The sequence below is a fragment of the Bubalus bubalis genome, chromosome 4, assembly GCF_019923935.1.
Source record: "Bubalus bubalis isolate 160015118507 breed Murrah chromosome 4, NDDB_SH_1, whole genome shotgun sequence".
Lineage (NCBI taxonomy): Eukaryota > Metazoa > Chordata > Mammalia > Artiodactyla > Bovidae > Bubalus > Bubalus bubalis.
In genome coordinates, this window is record NC_059160.1 from 7,969,191 (window position 1) to 7,988,279 (window position 19,089).

Genomic DNA, 19,089 nt, shown 5'->3' on the forward strand with positions numbered 1-19,089 from the left:
CTCAGATGGTGAAGAAGCCACCTGTCAATGCAGGAGATGCAGGTTCGACCCCTGGGTCAGGAGGATCCCCTGGAGAAGGATATGGCAACCCACTCCAGTATTCTTGCCTGGGAAAATCTCATGGACAGAGGAGGCTGGCAGGCTACAATCCATGGAGTTGCAAAGGAGTCAGACACAATTTAGCAACTAAACAACAGCAAAGCAAAGGGGTCTATGGGGATGTGACTTACCAGGATCACTGGTCCCTTCTTCCTTTAATCAGGCAGCGGGTTAAGTGGGGACATGCGGGATGTGGAGGTTCTGATCCAAACCAGCTGTGGCTCCTGACCTGGTGTGAACCCCAGCCTCAGAACACAAACATGGGGAAATGGTGCCTCTGGATTTTGTTTGTGTTTTGTACAAACACCTAGCGCTTTGGGGAGGTTTAAGTGAACCGAGGGGCAGGCTCTCTGACTGTCACTTTTAAAATCCAACAGCCCAGGTCTCTCTCTCACCTGGTGCTTCTTCTTAGCCTCCAGGGTATGTGACAGTACTGATTTGTACTCTTGAATTTGATTTTCCTACATCCTCCCCCCGAGGCAGCCATCCCCGGAGAGTCCCTGGGGAATTGTGCTCCACTCACACTAACGTTTCATCTCCAAATTCCAGACCCCCAAGAACCCTCTGCCGCAAGCCCTGCCCCCACCCCCTCCAGCAGCCGTAGAATCGTAGAATTGTTGCTTCCAGCCTCTGGAGCCCTGCCAGGGTGACCGTGGCCTGGGAAGCAGGAGCACAGATTAATACTCAAGAAAAAAAATGCCCTGACAAACGTAGCTTCTCAGTTGCCTGTGACTGAGTTGATGAGCCCCTGCTCGCCTGCGGGGAAGTAGGAAGGAGCCCTAATTTGCCGATTCATGGTGCCACAGCGTCTTCCAGCTTAATTTGTCTCCAGTGGATGACTCAGTTCTCTTAGGGTACATGCTCAGTCCTTTTAAGTTTCTCCTCTTTTTCTGCTCTCACTGTCCGTGATGGTGGTGGCTGGGTCCACAGAGTATCACCCGAGGGCCTTCTGGAGTGCCCTGACACCCACTGCTGGAAACTTGCCCCGTGCATGAGGGCCCCCACAAGAGTAATAGCTCTCTTTTTCATACACGTGTAAATTTTAAAAATTGGCCACATCATCTGGTATGTGGGGTCCCAGTTCCCCAACCAGAGATCGAACCCCAACCCCCTGCATTGGAAGCGCAGAGTCTTCACCACTGGACCAGCAGGGAGATCCCAGGAGGGATCCTGCCCTGAGACCTTAAGGGCCCCTAGGCCCTTCAGCCCCTCCAATCTCCTTGCCAGACCCGAGTTATCTCAGGACGCCTGCAGCCGTGGGGAGTGGGTCATTCATCTGGCCATTTTTCTTCCTCCATGTAGCTCTTCTCCCCTCTGACCTGCTGCACCCAGCTCTCACCCAATATGGATCTCCTCCAAGGGATTCAAATAGAAAAAGAGTCAAGAAACAAGTACTTTCATCTGTCCCCTCAACCCCTGGCTTTGGCCAGAAGGAGGACCTAGACCACGTGTTGGACCTCCTACGTCCCTGGCCCCTGCCTTTCTGCATGGTTGTCCTGGGGCCATGCCCACTGCATCATACCCTGACTTGCTTCTGTCCAGGCTCAGGACACAACTCTGGGTGACCTAGGCCACCCACCAGGCCTGTCTGAGTATCTTAATGCCTGCTTCCATTATTTAGAACACCCTTTTCTTTCTTGGTAAAGATTGGCTTTCAAGGTTATTCCCTTGTTTTATACTCAGGAATATATTTTTGGATGTTCAAAGCTTAGCACTTCCTTTTCCTCTTTGCATTCCTAAGCCTCTTCAGGCAGAAGAGGAGGGACATTACCCAAGAAAGCACCTGGATGTCTTTCAACTGGCATCTCCCCAGTCCACCTGCTTATACAATGAGGCCTATATGAGTTTCTCCCGCCTGAAGTTCTGAGTTCTGTCCTTTCAACCGTTGATTTTGGAGCAACTTTTTCATTAGCAGTTTTGTTTTTTTCAAAGACCTTTTCTTTAAATGACATTGCTTTTGCTCTGCCATAGCTGTCCTTCCCACCATGGTCAAAATATCCTGGGAGAGTTGTTCCTAATGCTTCAGAACCCACCAAGGTCAACCAACAACCTCTCTACTTCTAAATCCAAGCCCTGAATTCGTTTCCTAGGCCTGCTGGGACAAGGTACCAAACTGGATAGCTGAAAACAACAAAAAAGAGAGAGAAATTTATTCTTTTACAGTTCTGAAGGCCCCAAAACTCAAAATCAAGTTGTTGGGCAGGATACGTTCCTTCCAGGACCTCCCAAGGGAGAAGACATCCCACGCCTGTCTCCCACTCTTTCTGTCTCTTGGCTCATGACGCATCACTCTAGTCTCTGCCTCAGGCTTCACGTGCTTGCCCTCCGTGTATCTCTGTGTCTAAAATCTCCTTCTCTTTTAATAAAAACCCAAGGTCATGGAGAAGGAAATGGCAACCTGCTCCAGTAGTCTCACCTGGGAAATCCCATGGACAGAGGAGCCTGGCGGGCTATATAGTCCAGGGAATCACAAAAGAGTCAGGCGCAACTGAGTGACTAAAACAACAATTTAATAGGGATTGCACTGAATCTGTAGATATTTTTATAAAACATAATTTAGGACTTCCCTGGTGGTCCAGTGGATAAGAATCCACCTGCCAATGCAGGGGACATGGGTTCAGTCTCTGGTGTGGGAAGATTCCACATGCCTCAGGGCCACCAAGTCCATGTGCCATAATTACTGAGCCCTCGTTCTCGAGCCCAAGAGCCCAACTACTAAAGCCTGCCCACTCCTGTGCTAAAGCCTTTGCTCCAGAACAAGAGAAGCCGCCCCAATGAGCAGGCCATGCACCGCAAGTAGAGAGTATCCCCCACTCACGGCAACAAGCAGTAGTGAAGACCCAGTACAGCATAAAGACTAAAGCAAAAACCCAAGGACATCGCTCACAGGGTTTAGGACCCACCCTGAGTTCAGGATCATCTCATCCTGAGATCCTTAAGTTAATTATATCTGCATATCTGCAAAGACCCAGAACAGGTTAAAGTCTCAGGTGTTGAGGCTTAAGACTTGGACATACCTTTCTGGAAGACAACATTCAACCCATGACACATCCTTTTCAGCCCTCAACTTGACCTCTCTGCAGCATCTGGCGCTCTGATTCACTTTGTCTTGGAAACTGTCCTTTCCATTGACTTCCAGGCTGTCAAGCTCTCCAGGTTGTCCTCTTATCGCTCCAGCTGATCCCCAGGTTCCTCTCCTGGTTTCTCTTCTTCTGCCCAGCCCTGAAAGGTGAAGATCCCTAAGATTCTGTCCTGTCCTTAGCAGGCCCTGCCTGTTTTCACTCTGACAGTGGGCACTGTGCCTCCTCACAGCCGTCTGGGGTCTTCTGTCTGACTTGGCTGTCAGATACCCAGATTCCTGCATTACCAGGGTTCCTCTTCAGGCACTGGGGAGGAGATTATAAACCTTCCAGATTTATGTGCTGTGTTTTATGTGCGTGTGCCAATGGGCACTCAGGGGGAAGGATCCAGAGTTTTCATCAGGTTCAAGGTTAAAGATTCTTTCCTGTGCAGAATTCTCCACAGTAATCACCTGGCTTCCTGGCTGGCCTCTCAATCTTCTTTGATTCTCCTACCTGTCCTTTGCCCATTCTTTTTTCCACACCTCCCTCTCTAATTATTGAGACCCTTCCTGGCGGGATGTCTATTGTCTTTTTGCCCATCACACTTCTTTCTACTTAAGGTGATATAGATTCTCTTTTTCTTTTCAGAACTACAAAACACACATATACACAGAATGGGCCTGCCGGTGACGTAACCCCACTCGGGTGAACATGTGACCTACTTCAGCCAATAAGAGTGTTCCATGGTCCTAGATCTTATGCATGGTTGGGTGGAAGGGGAAGGTGGGTAACTCACGGGGGACCATTCAGAAGCTTTTTCGGGTTTTGAAACAGATGTTGGAGGGAAAGATGGCAAGAACATGTCAGGTGGCAGGACTGAAGTCCTGGCTAATATCCTGTAGTTGCTGCCTGTGAGGACAATACAAGTTCACACAACTGCTGGAGGTCATCTTTGCTACTACACTGGGGACCCCGTCACTTGAGAAGGAGGCAACAGAGAGGAAAACTGAGCCAAGCAATGGAGAGAGAGAGGGTATGGGGAAGACAGAAAGGGAGAGTCTGTCCTGAGGACAGAGCTTGAGCTGTTGGATCCAGTCATGACTGAAAGCTTAGCAAGCTCTGAACTTTTCCACTATCTAGGCCAGAATTTTTTGCTCAAATCAATTGAGTTGGATATTTGTCATTTAGATCTAAAAAGGCTCTTACCAATTGTTTTAGCTTGGGCTGCTGAAATAAAACACCATAGACGCGGTGGCTTAAACAACAGACAATTTATTTCTCACAGCTCTGGAGGCTGGAAGTCCAAGATCAAAGTGCTGGCTGATTTATTTCCTGGTGAGAGCTCTTCTCCTGGTTTGTAAATGGCTGCCTTCCCACTGCGTCCTCACGTGGCCTCTCCTTGGTGTGTGTGAGTGGAGAGAGAGAGTCTTATCAGGGCACTAATCGTCTCATGAAAACCCCACCCTCATGACCTCATCTAAACATAATCACGAGGACTTCTCTGGTGGTGGAGTGGTTAAGAATCGACCTTGGAATGTAGGGGACTCAGGTTCCATCCCTGGTCAGGGAACTAAGATCCCACACGCCTTGGAGCAACTAAGCCAATGTGCCACAACTACTGAGTCTGAAAGCCACAGCCAGAGAGTTAGTGCACTGCAGTGAAAGATCCTGCACGGCATAAGACCCAGCCCAAAAGAATAATAATAATTACCTCCTAAGGGCCCATGTACAAATACCATCACATGGGTTAGGCTCTCCACATATGAATTTTGGGCAAAGACAAGTCAGTCCACAATACCAACCTAATCTTTAAAATGTTCATATCTTTCTTTTATTAAAAAAATTTTTACTTGGCTGTGCTGGATCTTAGTTGCAGCAGGAGGGATCAGATCCCACATGCTGAAACTAAGAGTTCGAATGCTGCAACTAAAATGTTCATATCTTTCTTATCAGGACTTCCTAACTGCAAATAATAGAAAGCCCAACTGAAATAGCTGTTAAAATAAAGGGAACTTATTGACTCCTATAATAATACAGTTCAAGAGCATCCTAGCTTCAGGTAAGGCTGATCAAGGCCCAAACAATGTCAACTGATTCTCACCCTCTCTCTTTCAGCTCTGATACTTCTGAACTGGCTTCATTCTCAGGAAGGTTTTACCCTAGCTTTACTCCAAGGTGGCTGCTGGCAGTTCATGGAGCCGTGTGCTTCCTGGGTCAGGTCTAGAGTAGGGGGTTGGGAGGTACCCTGTTCAGTAGCTCTAAACAGAGAAGAATCAACACTTTCCTTCCCAGAAATCCTGGCTGACTTCTTACTTCCCATTGGTTGTTCTCACCTCCCCTGAATGAACCACTGTGAACACGGAGATGGGATAGCGACTGGTTAAAGCCAGTTGGGCCCCATCTGTGGAGCTAGGGTGGGGTCTGTACTTCCTAAACCAGGAAGATTTAGGTTGGAAGCTTAGGACATTATCAGGAGGGTTAACAGAACAGTTGCTTAAACAAATAGGGATTTATTTTCTTGCACACCTAGAAGCCTGGAGGTTGATGTTGGTTCAGCAAGTCATTGATGCCCTTGGGGACCCATGTTCTCTTGGTCTTCCTGACCCATCAGCCCTGGAGCATTGGTTTGCATTCTTGTACTTGTCACTTCATGATCTCAAGAGAGTGGCTGCAGCTCTGGTTGATGCATCTGCATTCAAGGCAGGGAGAAAGGAGGAAGAGCCCAGATGCTACCAACCTGATCTGTTTCCTTTAGGCAGGGAAGCAAAATGTTTTCTAGAATTCCCCACAGCAGACTTCTGCTTAGGTCCTGTTTTTGTTTTGATTTTTTAAAAACCTGTTTCTTAAGGAAACACATAGATAGAACGGAAACACAATTTTGCATTTTCCATATTCAAAGTGGACCTTATTGGTTTTCTCCTTAAGCTCCTTTCCATTGATTGATTAGGATTTGCTGTTAATTGATTAGGATTGATTGATTAGGATCAGTTTTAGGATTCGCACGAGAAGAGACAATTCACACAGCTAGCATCCTTGCCTTCTGTCCTCATAGAGGTATATTCAGCTCTTTTGTGAGACATTCTGGAAGATGGAGGAATTTTATCTTAAAACTGACCAAGCCTTCACTGTGTAAGACACTTGCATCATTGAGGATTCAAGCTGTGATTTGAATTCTGTGACATTTTTATAAAGGTAAAATGTTACCACTACTTTAATTGCTGCTATAAATAGCTTTCTAATGTGGAAGACTCATTGCTTAACTCTAAGACTTTGGAATTTTCATTTTTTAAAAGGATATATAAGGCTACCCTTTTATAATAAATTTTAATTCAATACGTCAGTTACAAATTGGCACTTGCCATGGGCGCTCGCCATCCACCTCTACAAGGATTAAATCATGTGCTGCTGCAGCGGCTGATTTTCAACCACCCCTGAAAGGAGTTCAAAGTGGGGAGCAGAAATGAGGCACTCTCTGTTGGGCTGATGGGGGGTCTTCAGGGAGTTGGATATGTTCAGAAGCCGATTTTATGAGCCTAAATCTTGTACCTCCTCATATCTAGAAAAGCGTTAAAATCCTTCCTGATGATGACTGCTCCTCATGACCAGCAGAAAGCTTCTACAAAATATACGTGCTTTGATTGCATTGTGCATGTACTCCCCCTTTACCAAAATCACATATACACTAACGCTCCCCCCTGCCTCTCTGGAGCAGTTCCTCAGAGCTAACGCAAGTGCTGTCTTCAGGCTGCAGTCCTCATTTTGCCCCCCAATAAAATGTGACTCGCAACGCTCACATTGTGCAATATTTCAAGTCGACATAGAGCAAGATTAATCACCTAATAAGTGGCATAACTTGGAAGTTTTATAGGCGCCCAGAGAATGACTGACTCATTGCAGGCTGGAGAGGACTGGGAAGGCTTTGTGCGCAAGTAGGAACTGAGCTGGAGTAGAAGGTGGGTAGGATTCAGGCAGGCACTGGGGTGTGTGCATGCTCAGTTGCTTAGTTGTGTCTGACTCTTTGCAACCTTTTAGACTGTAGCCTGCGTGGTTCCTCTGTCCATGGGATTTCCTGGCAAGAATACTGGAGTGGGTAGCTACTGTCCTTTGCCAGGGGATCTTCCTGACCCAGGGACCTAACTCTCATCTTCTGCACTGGCAGGTGGATTCTTAACTGCTGAGCCATCACCTTGGGGCAGAGAGGTCAAATCCCAGGGCAGAGGCAGGGCTTGTAAGTCAGTTGCAATCAATCAGAGAAGGGAAAGAACATGGAGCCACCCATGGAGCTTCATGGAGGACAGGATAGGAAAAGTAATATAATTAACAATGAACATGGTTAAATTGTATGCTTTCTGTGTCTAGCAGAAATTTAAAAATCACCTTTTTAGAATTATGTTGCAGGGAACTCCCTGGCGGTCCAGTGGTTTGGATGCGGTGTTTTCACCGCCAATGTCACACGTTCCATCACTGGTGGGGGAACTAAGATCCTACAAGCTGTGCGGTGCCACCAACAAAATAAAAATAAATAAACAAATAAGTATGCTGCAATATAGTACTTATTGCTCCCGAAGAAGTGTTGCAAGTATAAATACTTTCAGGAACCAGGGGAAACAAAAGTGACTCAGACCGAGCTTTAGACAGTAGGGAGTGGTGGCAGGGATTGCAGCAAACTTGGGAGGATTTGCTTTCTCTAAAAGAGGGGGTCACTGCTCAGCCCCAGCCAGCTGTGGTCCCCAGTGACAACCATGATCTTACATCCAATGGGCCTTTCCATGCCTCATCCATCTGACGTCCTGGACAGCTTTGGTCTGGCTAACCACTGCTCCTTAAATGACTCTTCTCTTGTTTCTATGATGCCACAATGTCTGATTTCCTTCTACTTCTCTGGCCATTTCTTACTTACATCTTACAGATGTCTCTACTGGCTTGACTGTTCCTTCTCTGTTCAACCTCTGCATGGAAATGTCAAGCCTCTTTCCCTCTGACTCTTCACTCACTCTTTCCTTAGACCATCCCATCTCCCTAGAGGCCAGTGACTTCCAAGTTTCTATTTCTCCTTCATCCTCCACAGCCAGCTCATCCCAGGCCCTGTGGCTTCTGCTTTACAAATGTATCTCACATATGTGCTTCTTTCTCCATCTCCACTGCCGCCGCTCTAATCCAGGATGTTTCCATTGCCTGGACCACTGCTGTAGACGCCAGTCTGTTTAGCTGACTGCTGGATTGGGCTGGGGAAAGACATGTTGGTGAGAGTTGCCCCCACCCCCATGATAACTTCTCTGTCCCCTTTTCCCTCTCCAGCCATGAGTTCACCTCTCCCCAGTCCTCTCCCCTCGGTTCTGTCTACATCACCACCCCCTCACGTTCCTGTCTCAACCCACTTTGCTTCAACTTCAGTTTTCAATATGGCGTTGAGAGTCTCTGGGGCCTTCAGCAGGTCCTTCACCTGCCCACTCACCCGCCTGTAGCCTTGGTCCCCTGCATTTCCTGGGAGAGGCCATCTCACCTATTTCCTCTCCTAGATTCCTCCTTGAAGGGGGAGGGGGTGGGGAAGACAGACCCAGGGAAGCCTTCCACAGGCAAACCAGATACAGGAAAAGCTCCTTTTGCAGAACTAGTGGGTAGGGGTTGCCTTAAGGCTCCCATAAGAGTTGCTTTTCTTTTGTACATCTCAAGTAGATTTGGAGCTTACCTGTGACAGCTAAAGACCCCACTATTAGAGGGTAAGGAAAACTAACTATCCCCACCCCTTACCACCCCAATTCCCCATGTGCTGGGTGGAATGGAATGCAAGAGGGAAATACTAATACTAATGATTAGTAAAAGCTCCCCAGGACCCAAAGAAGCTGCCCAGAAGTTTGCTAAACAGGCTACCTGCTGCAACTCCGCAGTGAAAATTGAGGACCAAGAAGAGGCTCTGCTGATGCACCTGCTTTGAGGATGTGTCTGGATGAATCAGGACTCACAGTTTGCTCCCACTGTCTCATCCACGTCTTCATGCAGGACTCCTGGCTCCGGGCTTTTCTCTTGAAGAAGCTGAGACGCAGCATCCTTGGCTGCCGCCCAGCGGCCCCATCTGTAATCTTCCTGCTCAACGTGGCTCACGATCTTCGCAGCCGCAGCAAGAGGCAGGCTCAGGTTCAGGCTGCCCCAAGAAGCCAGCCCTGCAACTTGTGACTCAGCGGAGGAGGTGGTGGGTGGGACTCGTTACAGCTGGCAATGGTAACAACCAAGTGCTTTTGAGCAGAAGATGGGAAGCTGAGTCCGAGAACAAGCCTGGCAGCGAATTTTTCGTTTAATGAATTCACAGTAATTCCATTTTTGTCATCTTCCCTGTGGGTTTAGACATGCAGATCCCCTGCTTCTTGCTTCCTACAATGCAGCCTGAACCAAGGTCTGGATTCCACAGCCAAGAGACCCCTCCTTCCCTATTTGGCCACCCACCCTCATTGCTTCCCCCCAACCCTCAGGCCCAAGCAATTATACAGGAGCATCCAGAGAGATGTGGGTGGAGATTTTCCTTTATTCGTTTTTTTTTTTTTTTAACTTCAGAGAGAAAGGGCTGGAGCAAAAAGCTGATGTCCAAAGCTCCAGGCCTTAGAATGAACCCTGAACGTGCAGGACCCTGATGGGTGTCACTCTGGATCTGGTGACTGACAAATGCACCCCATGGAGACAATGTCCTCACAGCTGCAAAGCCCCCTCACCCCTCCCCATTTTTCTTAATTTCAAAGCCCCCACCCGCACCCACCCGATAGCCTTGTCATTCCCGGGTAGTAGATCTCCCAGCAAATTGGGCTTTTACCTCTGTGGGCTCAGAGCCCCATCCCCACCCCCCAGAGAAACATGCATCGCTTAGAGATAAAGGGAAAGTGACACAGGATGCTTGAATCTGGAGAGCCCGCATGCTTTATTCTTCATCATCCTCCAGCTTGGGAGAAAGGCTGCCTTCCATCCTACCCATAAGAGACAAGAAAGGGCACTGAGGCTCTGGCACCTTTCCCATCTCCCCAGGGCCCTGTGCTGTACCGCTGTGCACACCCCAGCCCTGCCTGATTTTAACAAATTTGGCCAGAAGCCTTCTACTTCTCCTCTTGGGAAAAAGACCTGTGAGAGCTAGCAGGTGTAGGGCTCAGTGAACATTTAAACCAGTCTTCCTGCTCAGTGTCTGTTCAACCTGAAGGTCCATCCAGCTCTCTGAAGGAGATTTCTAATGCTTGGAGCCCCCAAACCCGGCGCTAAGCCTCCCCAGTGGTCTGTGACCACCTCTCACCACCCCGTCTCCCCACAACCTCCCAGAGCGGTCTTGGGTTGCTCTCAGCGTCTCTCCCCACGGTCTGCTGTGGAGTCCTGACGTGGAGGTGCCCAGGGTGGCAGGGGGAAGCGTCAGGCGCCCTTGCTTTCTGTCCTCTCATCATCAGCTGTCTGGGCATTGCTGACGGTGCGGAGCTGCCCCTGGGCCGCTGGCTTCACCGACAGGACCAGGCGTTTCCGGAACGTCTCACAGAGCACGATGTACACAAAGGGATTGAGGCAGCTGTTGGCATAGCCCAAGCTGATGGCCGCGTTGTACAGGTAGACAAAGGTGAGCGTCGGGCGGCTGAGAGACAGCTGGGTCAGCTGAAGCACGTAGTAGGGCGCCCAGCACACGAAGAAGACCAGGCAGATGGCGATGGCCGTGCGGGTCACCCTCTTTGTTCGCAGCCGGATGCTGCGTTGAGAGACGGGGGCCACGGAGGACGTCATGCGCTGCAGGATCCTCACGTAGGCAGCCGTGATGACCACGAAGGGCAGGGCAAAGGCCAGGAAAAACTGGTACAGGGTGAACCAGTAGAGGTCAGTGTCTGGGTTGGGCAGGCGGATGCCGCAGCCCACGGTGCCCCCTGGGAAGGGGATCAGCCTGGCATAGAGCCACACGGGGGTGATACTGATGAAGGACAGGGCCCACAGGAGGCAGATCACCAGGGTGGCCACAGAGGGCTTCCGGAACTTGGTGGAGGAGATGGGGTGGACGGTGGCCAGGTAGCGGTCAATGGCCATGGCGGTCAGGATGTAGGTGCTGGTGAACTGGCTGTTGGCGTCCATGGCCGTGATGAGGGTACACATGGTCTCGCCAAAGTGCCAGACTCCATTGCCCATGAGCTGGTGGATCATGAAGGGCATGCCCAGGAGGAAGAGGAGGTCCACCACTGAGAGGTTGATGATGAAGATGTCTGGGACATTGCTGAACCAGTGCAGCTTGGACTTCTTCACCACCGCGAAGATGACCGTGGAGTTCCCGACAATGCCCAGGAGGCAGATGGTACCAAACACCGAAGGCATGATGATGTTGATGTAGGAGATGCTCCCTGTGCGAGGAGGCAGCCCTGGGGACAGAAGGAGCAAGGGTCGGCCATTCGACATGGACTCTGCTCTCCGAGGGCTGAACTCCTACTGGCATGCTCAGCCTCCAGCCATGCGCCTGCCCACCTCTCTATCTACCTGCCATTTCAGCTCAGGGCCCATCTTTCATCTGGAATCTTCCCTGCCATCCTCCCTGCCCACACGGCTGCTAAACCTAACCCCGTGCCCTCCTGCACCGGCTCCCTGCTCAATCCCACCAGAGTCTCCCACGCCAACTGTTCATTAAAGGACCAGTCCCTTTGCCTCCTGCGTTTTCTCAGAAGGCACAGCGTCACGAACCACAGCTGTCTGCAGAGAACGGTTCTGTGGACCTCGGGGCTTCACCAGGAAACATTATCGAAATAGCCAGCAGGACACGAACGTGTGTGCATGTGTGGGTGCGAGCATGTGTTTCCTCGTTTCCTATTTGCAGCCCTGCTCATTTCATTTTAGGAGTCGCTGGTTGGAAGCCCTGCGCTGATTCCTGGGGATCTCTGTGGGTAACTGTCTCATGGAGGCTTTTGGCCATTAGGCCCACAGCCCCCCCCTCTCCTGGGTCCCTATCTTCTGAGCCTGGGCTTTCCGAGTGACTAGACTGAACCTGTGTGCCGCAGCCCAGCAACCCAAGAATTTTCTCCATGCAAACCTTTCCTCTGTTTTCTTCTCTTCCCCTTCAAAGCTAGAATTCCAGGGCATCTCAGCGCTGGAAATGTCAGGAAACGTCTTTCACCAGCAAAGTTAATCCCCTCGCATCTCTGGGAGTTATTCCTTCCCACGCCTCTTTCGGGGAGGAGGCAGTAAGGATGTTTCAGACCCCACCAGATCACGTAGTTCAAGTGAAAAAACCAAGGGGATGGGTGAATGAGTGAGCTTCCAGCCATCTCCCTACATACAGCCCTCCAGTTTCTCTTGCTTTTGTAGCCTGGAATTTTTCTGGCAAAGCATCTTTGGAACTCCTCAGCAGCCCTCCCCTGCCTCCGTCGCGGCTGGCCAACATCCGAGGCTAGCATGCCTCTGCCCCTGCCCCTTCCTCCCCGTAGTCCCCTTCTCCCCTGGCCCTCCGGGAGGGCAGACTGCCCATCTCATTCCCAAGAACTGGCATAAAGTTTCGCAAGCAGTTTAGCTCAGAGGTGAAACCTTCCTGTTTCCCACCCTCAGCGGCGCAGAGGAGGGAGGCCCGCCCTCCAGCGCATCTCACCGGCCGAAGTGAGGTTATCAGGGCTCTCCGAGGTGTTGCTGGCATTGGGGCCGGTGGGCAGCAGCGAGGCTTCCAGGTCCATCCCGCCAGCGCCGGGGGTGCCCGCTCGCCCGTCCACCCACGCAGGCTGCCGCAGCCTCCCGCGCCGGTCCCGAGTCCGGGCCCCAGGAGCCCCGCAGTCCGGAAGGGGGGTCTTCCTCGGGCTGCCCGGCAGTCTCCGCCGCCTGCGATCCCCACTGCTCTCCCCTCCCTCCTTCCCCGGCTCCCACTGACATCACCTAGACACATTAACATTCGGAGGCAGATGCGCGTTAACCTCTTCAGTCCTGCGCCGCAGCTCTGGCTTCCGACTGCCTGCAGAGCCCAGCCGGCCGGTCAACCCCATCGGGGACCGGGCTTCCTTCCCTCCTGCACGTGGGGCCGTGTCTCCTGTGCCACCGGGGGTGCTGCTGGCTGCCCGCGAGGCTCCAGTCTCTCCAGAGGCAATGGGCTGCCTCCCTGTGGAGGAGGAAGGGAGCCTGGCCCAGCCCCTCACCCCCGGTAGCCTGGGCCTGGGCCGCTGGGCAGGGGCTGGGGTCGCTGTGCTGGGAGCTTGGGAAGGGAAGGCTTGGACCACTGGCATGCCCGCCTCCAGGACACCCAAGGCCCCTTCCCAGCGCCCCATGGATTCCAAACTGTGGAGTTGCTGGCTGTTGAGCCCTTTGGCTGGTGCTCAGAGGTGACTCAGAGAAGGCGATGGCACCCCACTCCAGTACTCTTGCCTGGAAAATCCCATGGACAGAGGAGCCTGGTAGGCTGCATTCCATGAGGTCGCGAAGAGTCAGACACAACTGAGCGACTTCACTTTCACTTTTCACTTTCATGCATTGAAGAGGGAAATGGCAACCCACTCCAGTGTTCTTGCCTGGAGAATCCCAGGGACGGGGGAGCCTGGTGGGCTGCCATCTATGGGGTCACACAGAGTTGGACACGACTGAAGTGACTTAGCAGCAGCAGCAGCAGAGGTGATTCAGGTCACCCCGAGCTGGTGATGCCCAGGGACTTGGGACCAGAAGAGGACAAACTCCTTTCTTCCCTGGGATCAGCAGGGACCAGGCTTATAGAGGTTTTAGTTTTCTAAATGTTCTGAGGTCCTTGAGGGTTTACCTGGAACTCCTTGAGACAAATTTCAGAGCAAAGACCCCGAAAGAGATCCTTGCTCAGTCACTTCAGTCATGTCCAACTCTTTGCGACCCCATGGACTTAGCCCACCAGGCTCTTCTATCCATGGCATGCTCCAGGCAAGAATACTGGAGTGGGTTGCCATGCCCTCCTCCAGGGGATCTGCCCAACCCAGGGATCGAACCCGAGTCTCCTGCAGCTCCTGCATTGCAGGCAGATTCTTTACTGCTGAGCCACCCGGGAATCCCAAAAGAGATCCTGAGGACCAGCCTAAGAGGGCAAAGCATTGAGTGAATTCTCTGCAGAGGCTGCTGCCAGGTTCTGATTCGGCAGGTCAGGCGGGGAGGGGCCTGAGACTCTGCATTTCAGACAGGTTCCCAGGAGATGCCAAACCAGGTACAACACTTGGAAGAGCAGTTTATGAAGGGCTTTCATTTCCAAAGTTGCTGTACTGTTCAAATTCCTTTTTTTAAAAGCATGGTTTGCTATGTACTGGAAAATAATAACAGTTATTAAGATATTTTTAAAAGGCTCTCAAAACCACCTGCTTGAGATGGTTACTGACAAAGTAGAAGTACAGAGTAGAAAGGGCAGTCTCTGGCTAGGCCACCAGGAGGAGGGCAAGGCCACCCAGCCATCAGCTCACCTCCTCCTGATGAAACTCTTGGCTCCAGTGCGAAACAAAGAAGAAACAACGTTTAAGTAAACTCTGTGTGCATGTCGGCGCTCAATCAGGTCCGATTCTTTTGCGACCCCATGGACTGTAGCCCACCAGCCTCCTCCGTCCATGGGATTCTCCAGGCAAGAATGCTGGAGTGAGTTGCCATTTCCTTTTCCAGGGGATCTTCCTGACCCAGGGATGGAACCATGTCTCCTGCATTGGCAGGTGGATTCTTTGCTACTGAGCCACCAGGGAAGCCCAAAGGGGAGGGTAGCAGGTGGAAAGTGCAGAAGGGGAAATTCTATCAGGCCTCAGTCATCGTCCTGGGACAAGGACTTATGTGTACATAGCTTTTCCGAGTGATGACACAAGGAGCAGGCGTGAGGAAGCGAGGACAACGGGAAAGGGAAAAGGGACAAAGCTCAGAGAAGGTGCTTTATCACCATCGCTGCTGTGGACAAGGGGAGCTTGCATTTACCAGGATCCTTGAAAAGGGCATGGACTGTTTCCCAGAATCGTCTGCTTTTTCCCAGTTGCCTCGACCCCCAGTGGTTGAGTGTTGCCGCTGGGGTGTTAACACTGCACTCCTGGGAGCATGGGAGGAGCAGATTCCTGCTGCATCAGATGCGGCAGAAAGCAAAAAGATGTGCAGCTCACGCTTGAGGCGAGAGGCTGTCAGTGCAAGGTGAATCTCGTGTGGGAGCCCAGAGGCTTCTGGGCGAAAAGCAGACAGACACAAGGTGCGTGCTGGAGGTGAGACACATCGGCTGCAGACCAGTTAAGCCCGCACACACCTGTCTGCTGCAGCTGGAGCTGGAGTCAGAGGTGACCGAGGGAGATGTGACACGGGGGGACAGAAGCACCCGATATAGAAGACTATTGCAGGGCTTCTCTGGGGCTTTTCCCTGGGATAAAGCATCCACCTGCCAATGCAAGAGACATGGGTTTGACTCCTGACCCAGGAAGATCCCAGATGCCGTGGAGCAGCTAAGCCCGTGCACCACAACTACTGAAGCCCTCACACCCTAGATCCGCAACAAGAGAAGCCTCTACAATGAGAAGCCTGCACAGCGCAACGAAAGAGTAGTCCCCACTCGCTGCAACCAGAGAAAAGCCTGAGCAGCAACGAAGACCCAGCACAGCTAAAAATAAATAAACAAATGGAATTATTATTATTTTTTAAAGAAGACTACGGCAATAATCCAATTGAAATAGGATGGTATCTTAGATTGGGGAGATGGGAGTTAGGAGAAATGGTGGGTGTTTGTACATTATGTAGAGCCCTGAGGGTTTGCTGAAGTTTGAACCAGAAACATACAGGAGAAAGAAGTATCAGGGATGACTCCAAATGCCTGGCAGAGGGGAGATCGGGAAGGCTGTAAGAGGAGATGATTTGGAGGAGAAATGCAGTATTCTGTTTGGATATGTTACATTTGAGATGGCTGTTAACATCTGTGTGAAAAGGTTGGGTAGTTTTGGATATGAGTCAGAAGTTCCAGGGAGAGGTCACGCTTAGAGCTATGAAGTTAAATTGATGACACCGAAGGAGCTTACCTAAAGTGAGGGTGACTGGAAAAGAGATTCGAGGACTCAGCCCTGGAGCATTTCAGAGTTTACAGGTTGCAGAAACGAGCCTTATAGCCTGCTGTTTCCTCCTGTTTCACCTGCCGTAGTCTTCCCACCTCCATCTATCCATCTGTCCACCCTTTCATCCAGCAGATCTGGATGAAATCTGGTTGAGCCTCTGTTATACCAAGTACTGTGTTAGGCTCTGTGGATGCAGTGGAGAAAAACAAAAACAAAAAAAAAACAACAAAAAAAAAAACGAGTGACTTTTATCCAGGAGCTTCAGTGACAGAGTTGGGAGAGACAGATAATAATAAGTCAGACAACAAGAGGAGGCCATGGCAACCCACTCCAGTATTCTTGCCTGGAAATCCCATGGACAGAAGAACCTGGCGGGCTACAGTTCATAGGATCGCACACAGTCAGACATGATTGAAGTGACTTAGCATGCACGCACAAGCCAATAAGTAAACAAGATATCCTGCTCAAGGCTTCAATCCAGATGAGTCCTGGTAACTTAATCATGAAGGGATTTAAGTGTTTATGAGAGAACAGCTATGGAATCATGCCAGGGAAAATGTCTCTGCCTGACTGGAGAAATTTAAACCATGACCGAGCAGCCAGGGGACCTGGAACAGAAGGCTTTAGCTTCCTGGCCTGTCATGCTGGGGGTGGGGTGGAGTGGAGGGGGTGAATGCTGAGTCAGTCAGTCCACAATGGCAGATGATTCGTGTGGTAGGGAACGAATGGGATGATGGGAGTGACTGGGGTCCTTTAGAGAGGAGAGTCAAGGATGTCCTCTTTAAGGAAGCATTCAGGTAGAAACTTCAGCATCCATTCCATTACAAATGATCAATTTAAACCATATCTCCTTTCTGCTAGTGACTGAGAGCTGAGCATCCCTCCTGGATACCGACGTGTACCTCTTCAAATCCTCTCGGCCACATCTAATTTTTATTCCATCCATTGCTACAATGACCCTGCTCTGCAGTCTCCAACCAGTTTCAGGTACAGGTGTGGGTAAGACCTGACCGTGCTGTGTCCCAGGCCCGCATCACGTACTATCTACCCTCAACCCCAATCCTCTCTGTGGCTGTCACAACTTAGACTAGGGGATCCCAGGGAATGCCCATGCTGGAGTGACCTGGAAGTACAGGAAGAGTTCACTCCTTAGGGCAAACCCTTGGCCAATGTAGTGTGGAAGCCATGGAAAGATGCTTTTCCTGTTTCCCCCTTTTCCTGAGACACATTTCACATGGTTTCTCAGGGATCCCATGGAATGTAGCATCTGGTCACTTGTAACAGTGGATGAGCCCATGTGTGCCTGTGTGCGTTCTGAGATGCTTCAGTTGTGTCCAACTGTTTGTAACCCTGTGGACTGTAACCCACCAGGCTCCTCTGTTCTGGGCATTCTCCAGGCAAGAGTACTGGAGTGGGTTGCCATGCCCTCCTCCAGGGGATCTTCCTGACCCAGGGATCGAACCTGCGTCTCTTATGTCTCCTGCATTGGCAGGCGGGTTCTTCACCACTAGCGCCACCTGGGAAGCCCAGATGAACCCATACTGCTCATCACCTCCTCCTGAGAATGGAAATTTTGACCTACTTTGCTCCAAGCCATCTGACTCTTGACCTGCCCCTCCTAGCGCAGTCATGAGGTAGATTCAGCCTAAGTATAGCAATGAACCCTTCCCCTCCCATCCCTGTGCCCCCACTCACCATGCCTTACTCAGGGGACCCCATATCTCCCAGACCCCCCCATGGTGACACGCACCCGCCCTGTACTTTCCAGGACTTGACCACTGTCTGCATGTGTCGAAGTCTTACTAGGGTTGCGGCATTGATTCTCACTTGCTCCCCTCTCTCCTGCCTCACCCCTTCCACTCTACTCCCACCGAACAGCAGGAGTAATCTCGTTAAGATAGACATTACCAGGGGACTTCCCTGGTATTCTAGTGGTTAGAACTTGGCGCTTTTGCTGCCTGGGCCCGGGTTTGATCCCTAGTCAGGGAACTAAGATCCCACAAGCCATGCAGCGCAGTCAAAAAAAAAAAAAAAAAGAGAGAGAGAGAGAAAGAAAGAAAGAAAGAAATTGCATCATCCTATACTGCTGAAAACACTTCAGTGGCTCCCAGTTGCTTTCAAAATAAAATCACCCTTCCTAATGGAATGTAATGGACACGACACTCTTTGGTACCCAGAAGTTGATCTCGCAGAAAACCACAGCCTTGAGAAAAGCTCTGGGAGTGGCAGCACCACTAAGCAGCCCTTGGTGGGAGCTGCTGGTGGGAAAAAGGCTTCCTTATTTCTGTGGGGATGTGAGACCCTGGGGTGGGAGAAAGCAAGTGGCAGCACTTATTTCCATAGAAAAGTGAGCATGGTTATCGTAATAGAATGGTTATCGTAATAGATGGGACCAGTGGAGTTATCCAGATGATTGCCCTGCAGAGGCTGATGTAACTGATTGATCATAAATAGATGAGTGGCCCACCCACTAAGTTCCTACTTGATTTGTATATCTGAAAAAAACCCTTCAAGTCTGGTCAGCAGATCTCTGACTTTAGTCCACTTGGCTCTACTAATCAGGGTGTGAGTTAAAGTGGACCAAGTAGTAAATGGACGTGTTGTTTTTTTTTCCCTCCAGTATGGCCAATGTTTCTTTTATTTTGTTTTTACTAAAAAAAAAAAAAAAAAAAAGGTCATACTATAAAATTTTGCACCTGGCTTTTTTCTCTTGAAGCTCCTTCCACATCAGCATATACCATATATCCATTAAAAAAAAAAACACACACAAAAAAAACAAAACTACATTCATTGTTTTAAATGGATCCTAGAGGGTAGAGCCAGACATCTTGGAATGTGAAGTCAAGTGGGCCTTAGGAAGCATCACTACGAACAAAGCTAGTGGAGGTGATGGAATTCCAGTTGAGCTATTTCGAATCCTAAAAGACGATGCTGTGAAAGTG

At 50.4% G+C, this 19,089-nt stretch overlaps 1 protein-coding gene across 1 annotated transcript; it reads right to left on the reverse strand.

Moving 5' to 3' along the window:
- Positions 1-4,417: 4,417 nt before the first annotated feature.
- Positions 4,418-13,458, reverse strand: MCHR1 (melanin concentrating hormone receptor 1). The gene is made up of 3 exons (XM_006071273.4): positions 12,739-13,458; positions 9,125-11,524; positions 4,418-5,850 (listed from the first exon to the last, which is right to left on the reverse strand). Exons 1-2 carry the CDS (start codon positions 12,818-12,820, stop codon positions 10,545-10,547), a joined length of 1,062 nt encoding a protein of 353 aa, XP_006071335.4. The 5' UTR covers positions 12,821-13,458; the 3' UTR covers positions 4,418-5,850; positions 9,125-10,544.
- Positions 13,459-19,089: the final 5,631 nt, after the last annotated feature.

Coding starts and splice junctions, on each gene's coding strand:
- MCHR1 (XM_006071273.4), bottom strand. CDS start 12,820: ATGGACCTGGAAGCCTCGCTGCTGCCCACCGGCCCCAATGCCAGCAAC. Junction 11,525..12,738: donor TGATAACCTCACTTCGGCCG/GTGAGATGCGCT, acceptor TTCTGTCCCCAG/GGCTGCCTCCTCGCACAGGG.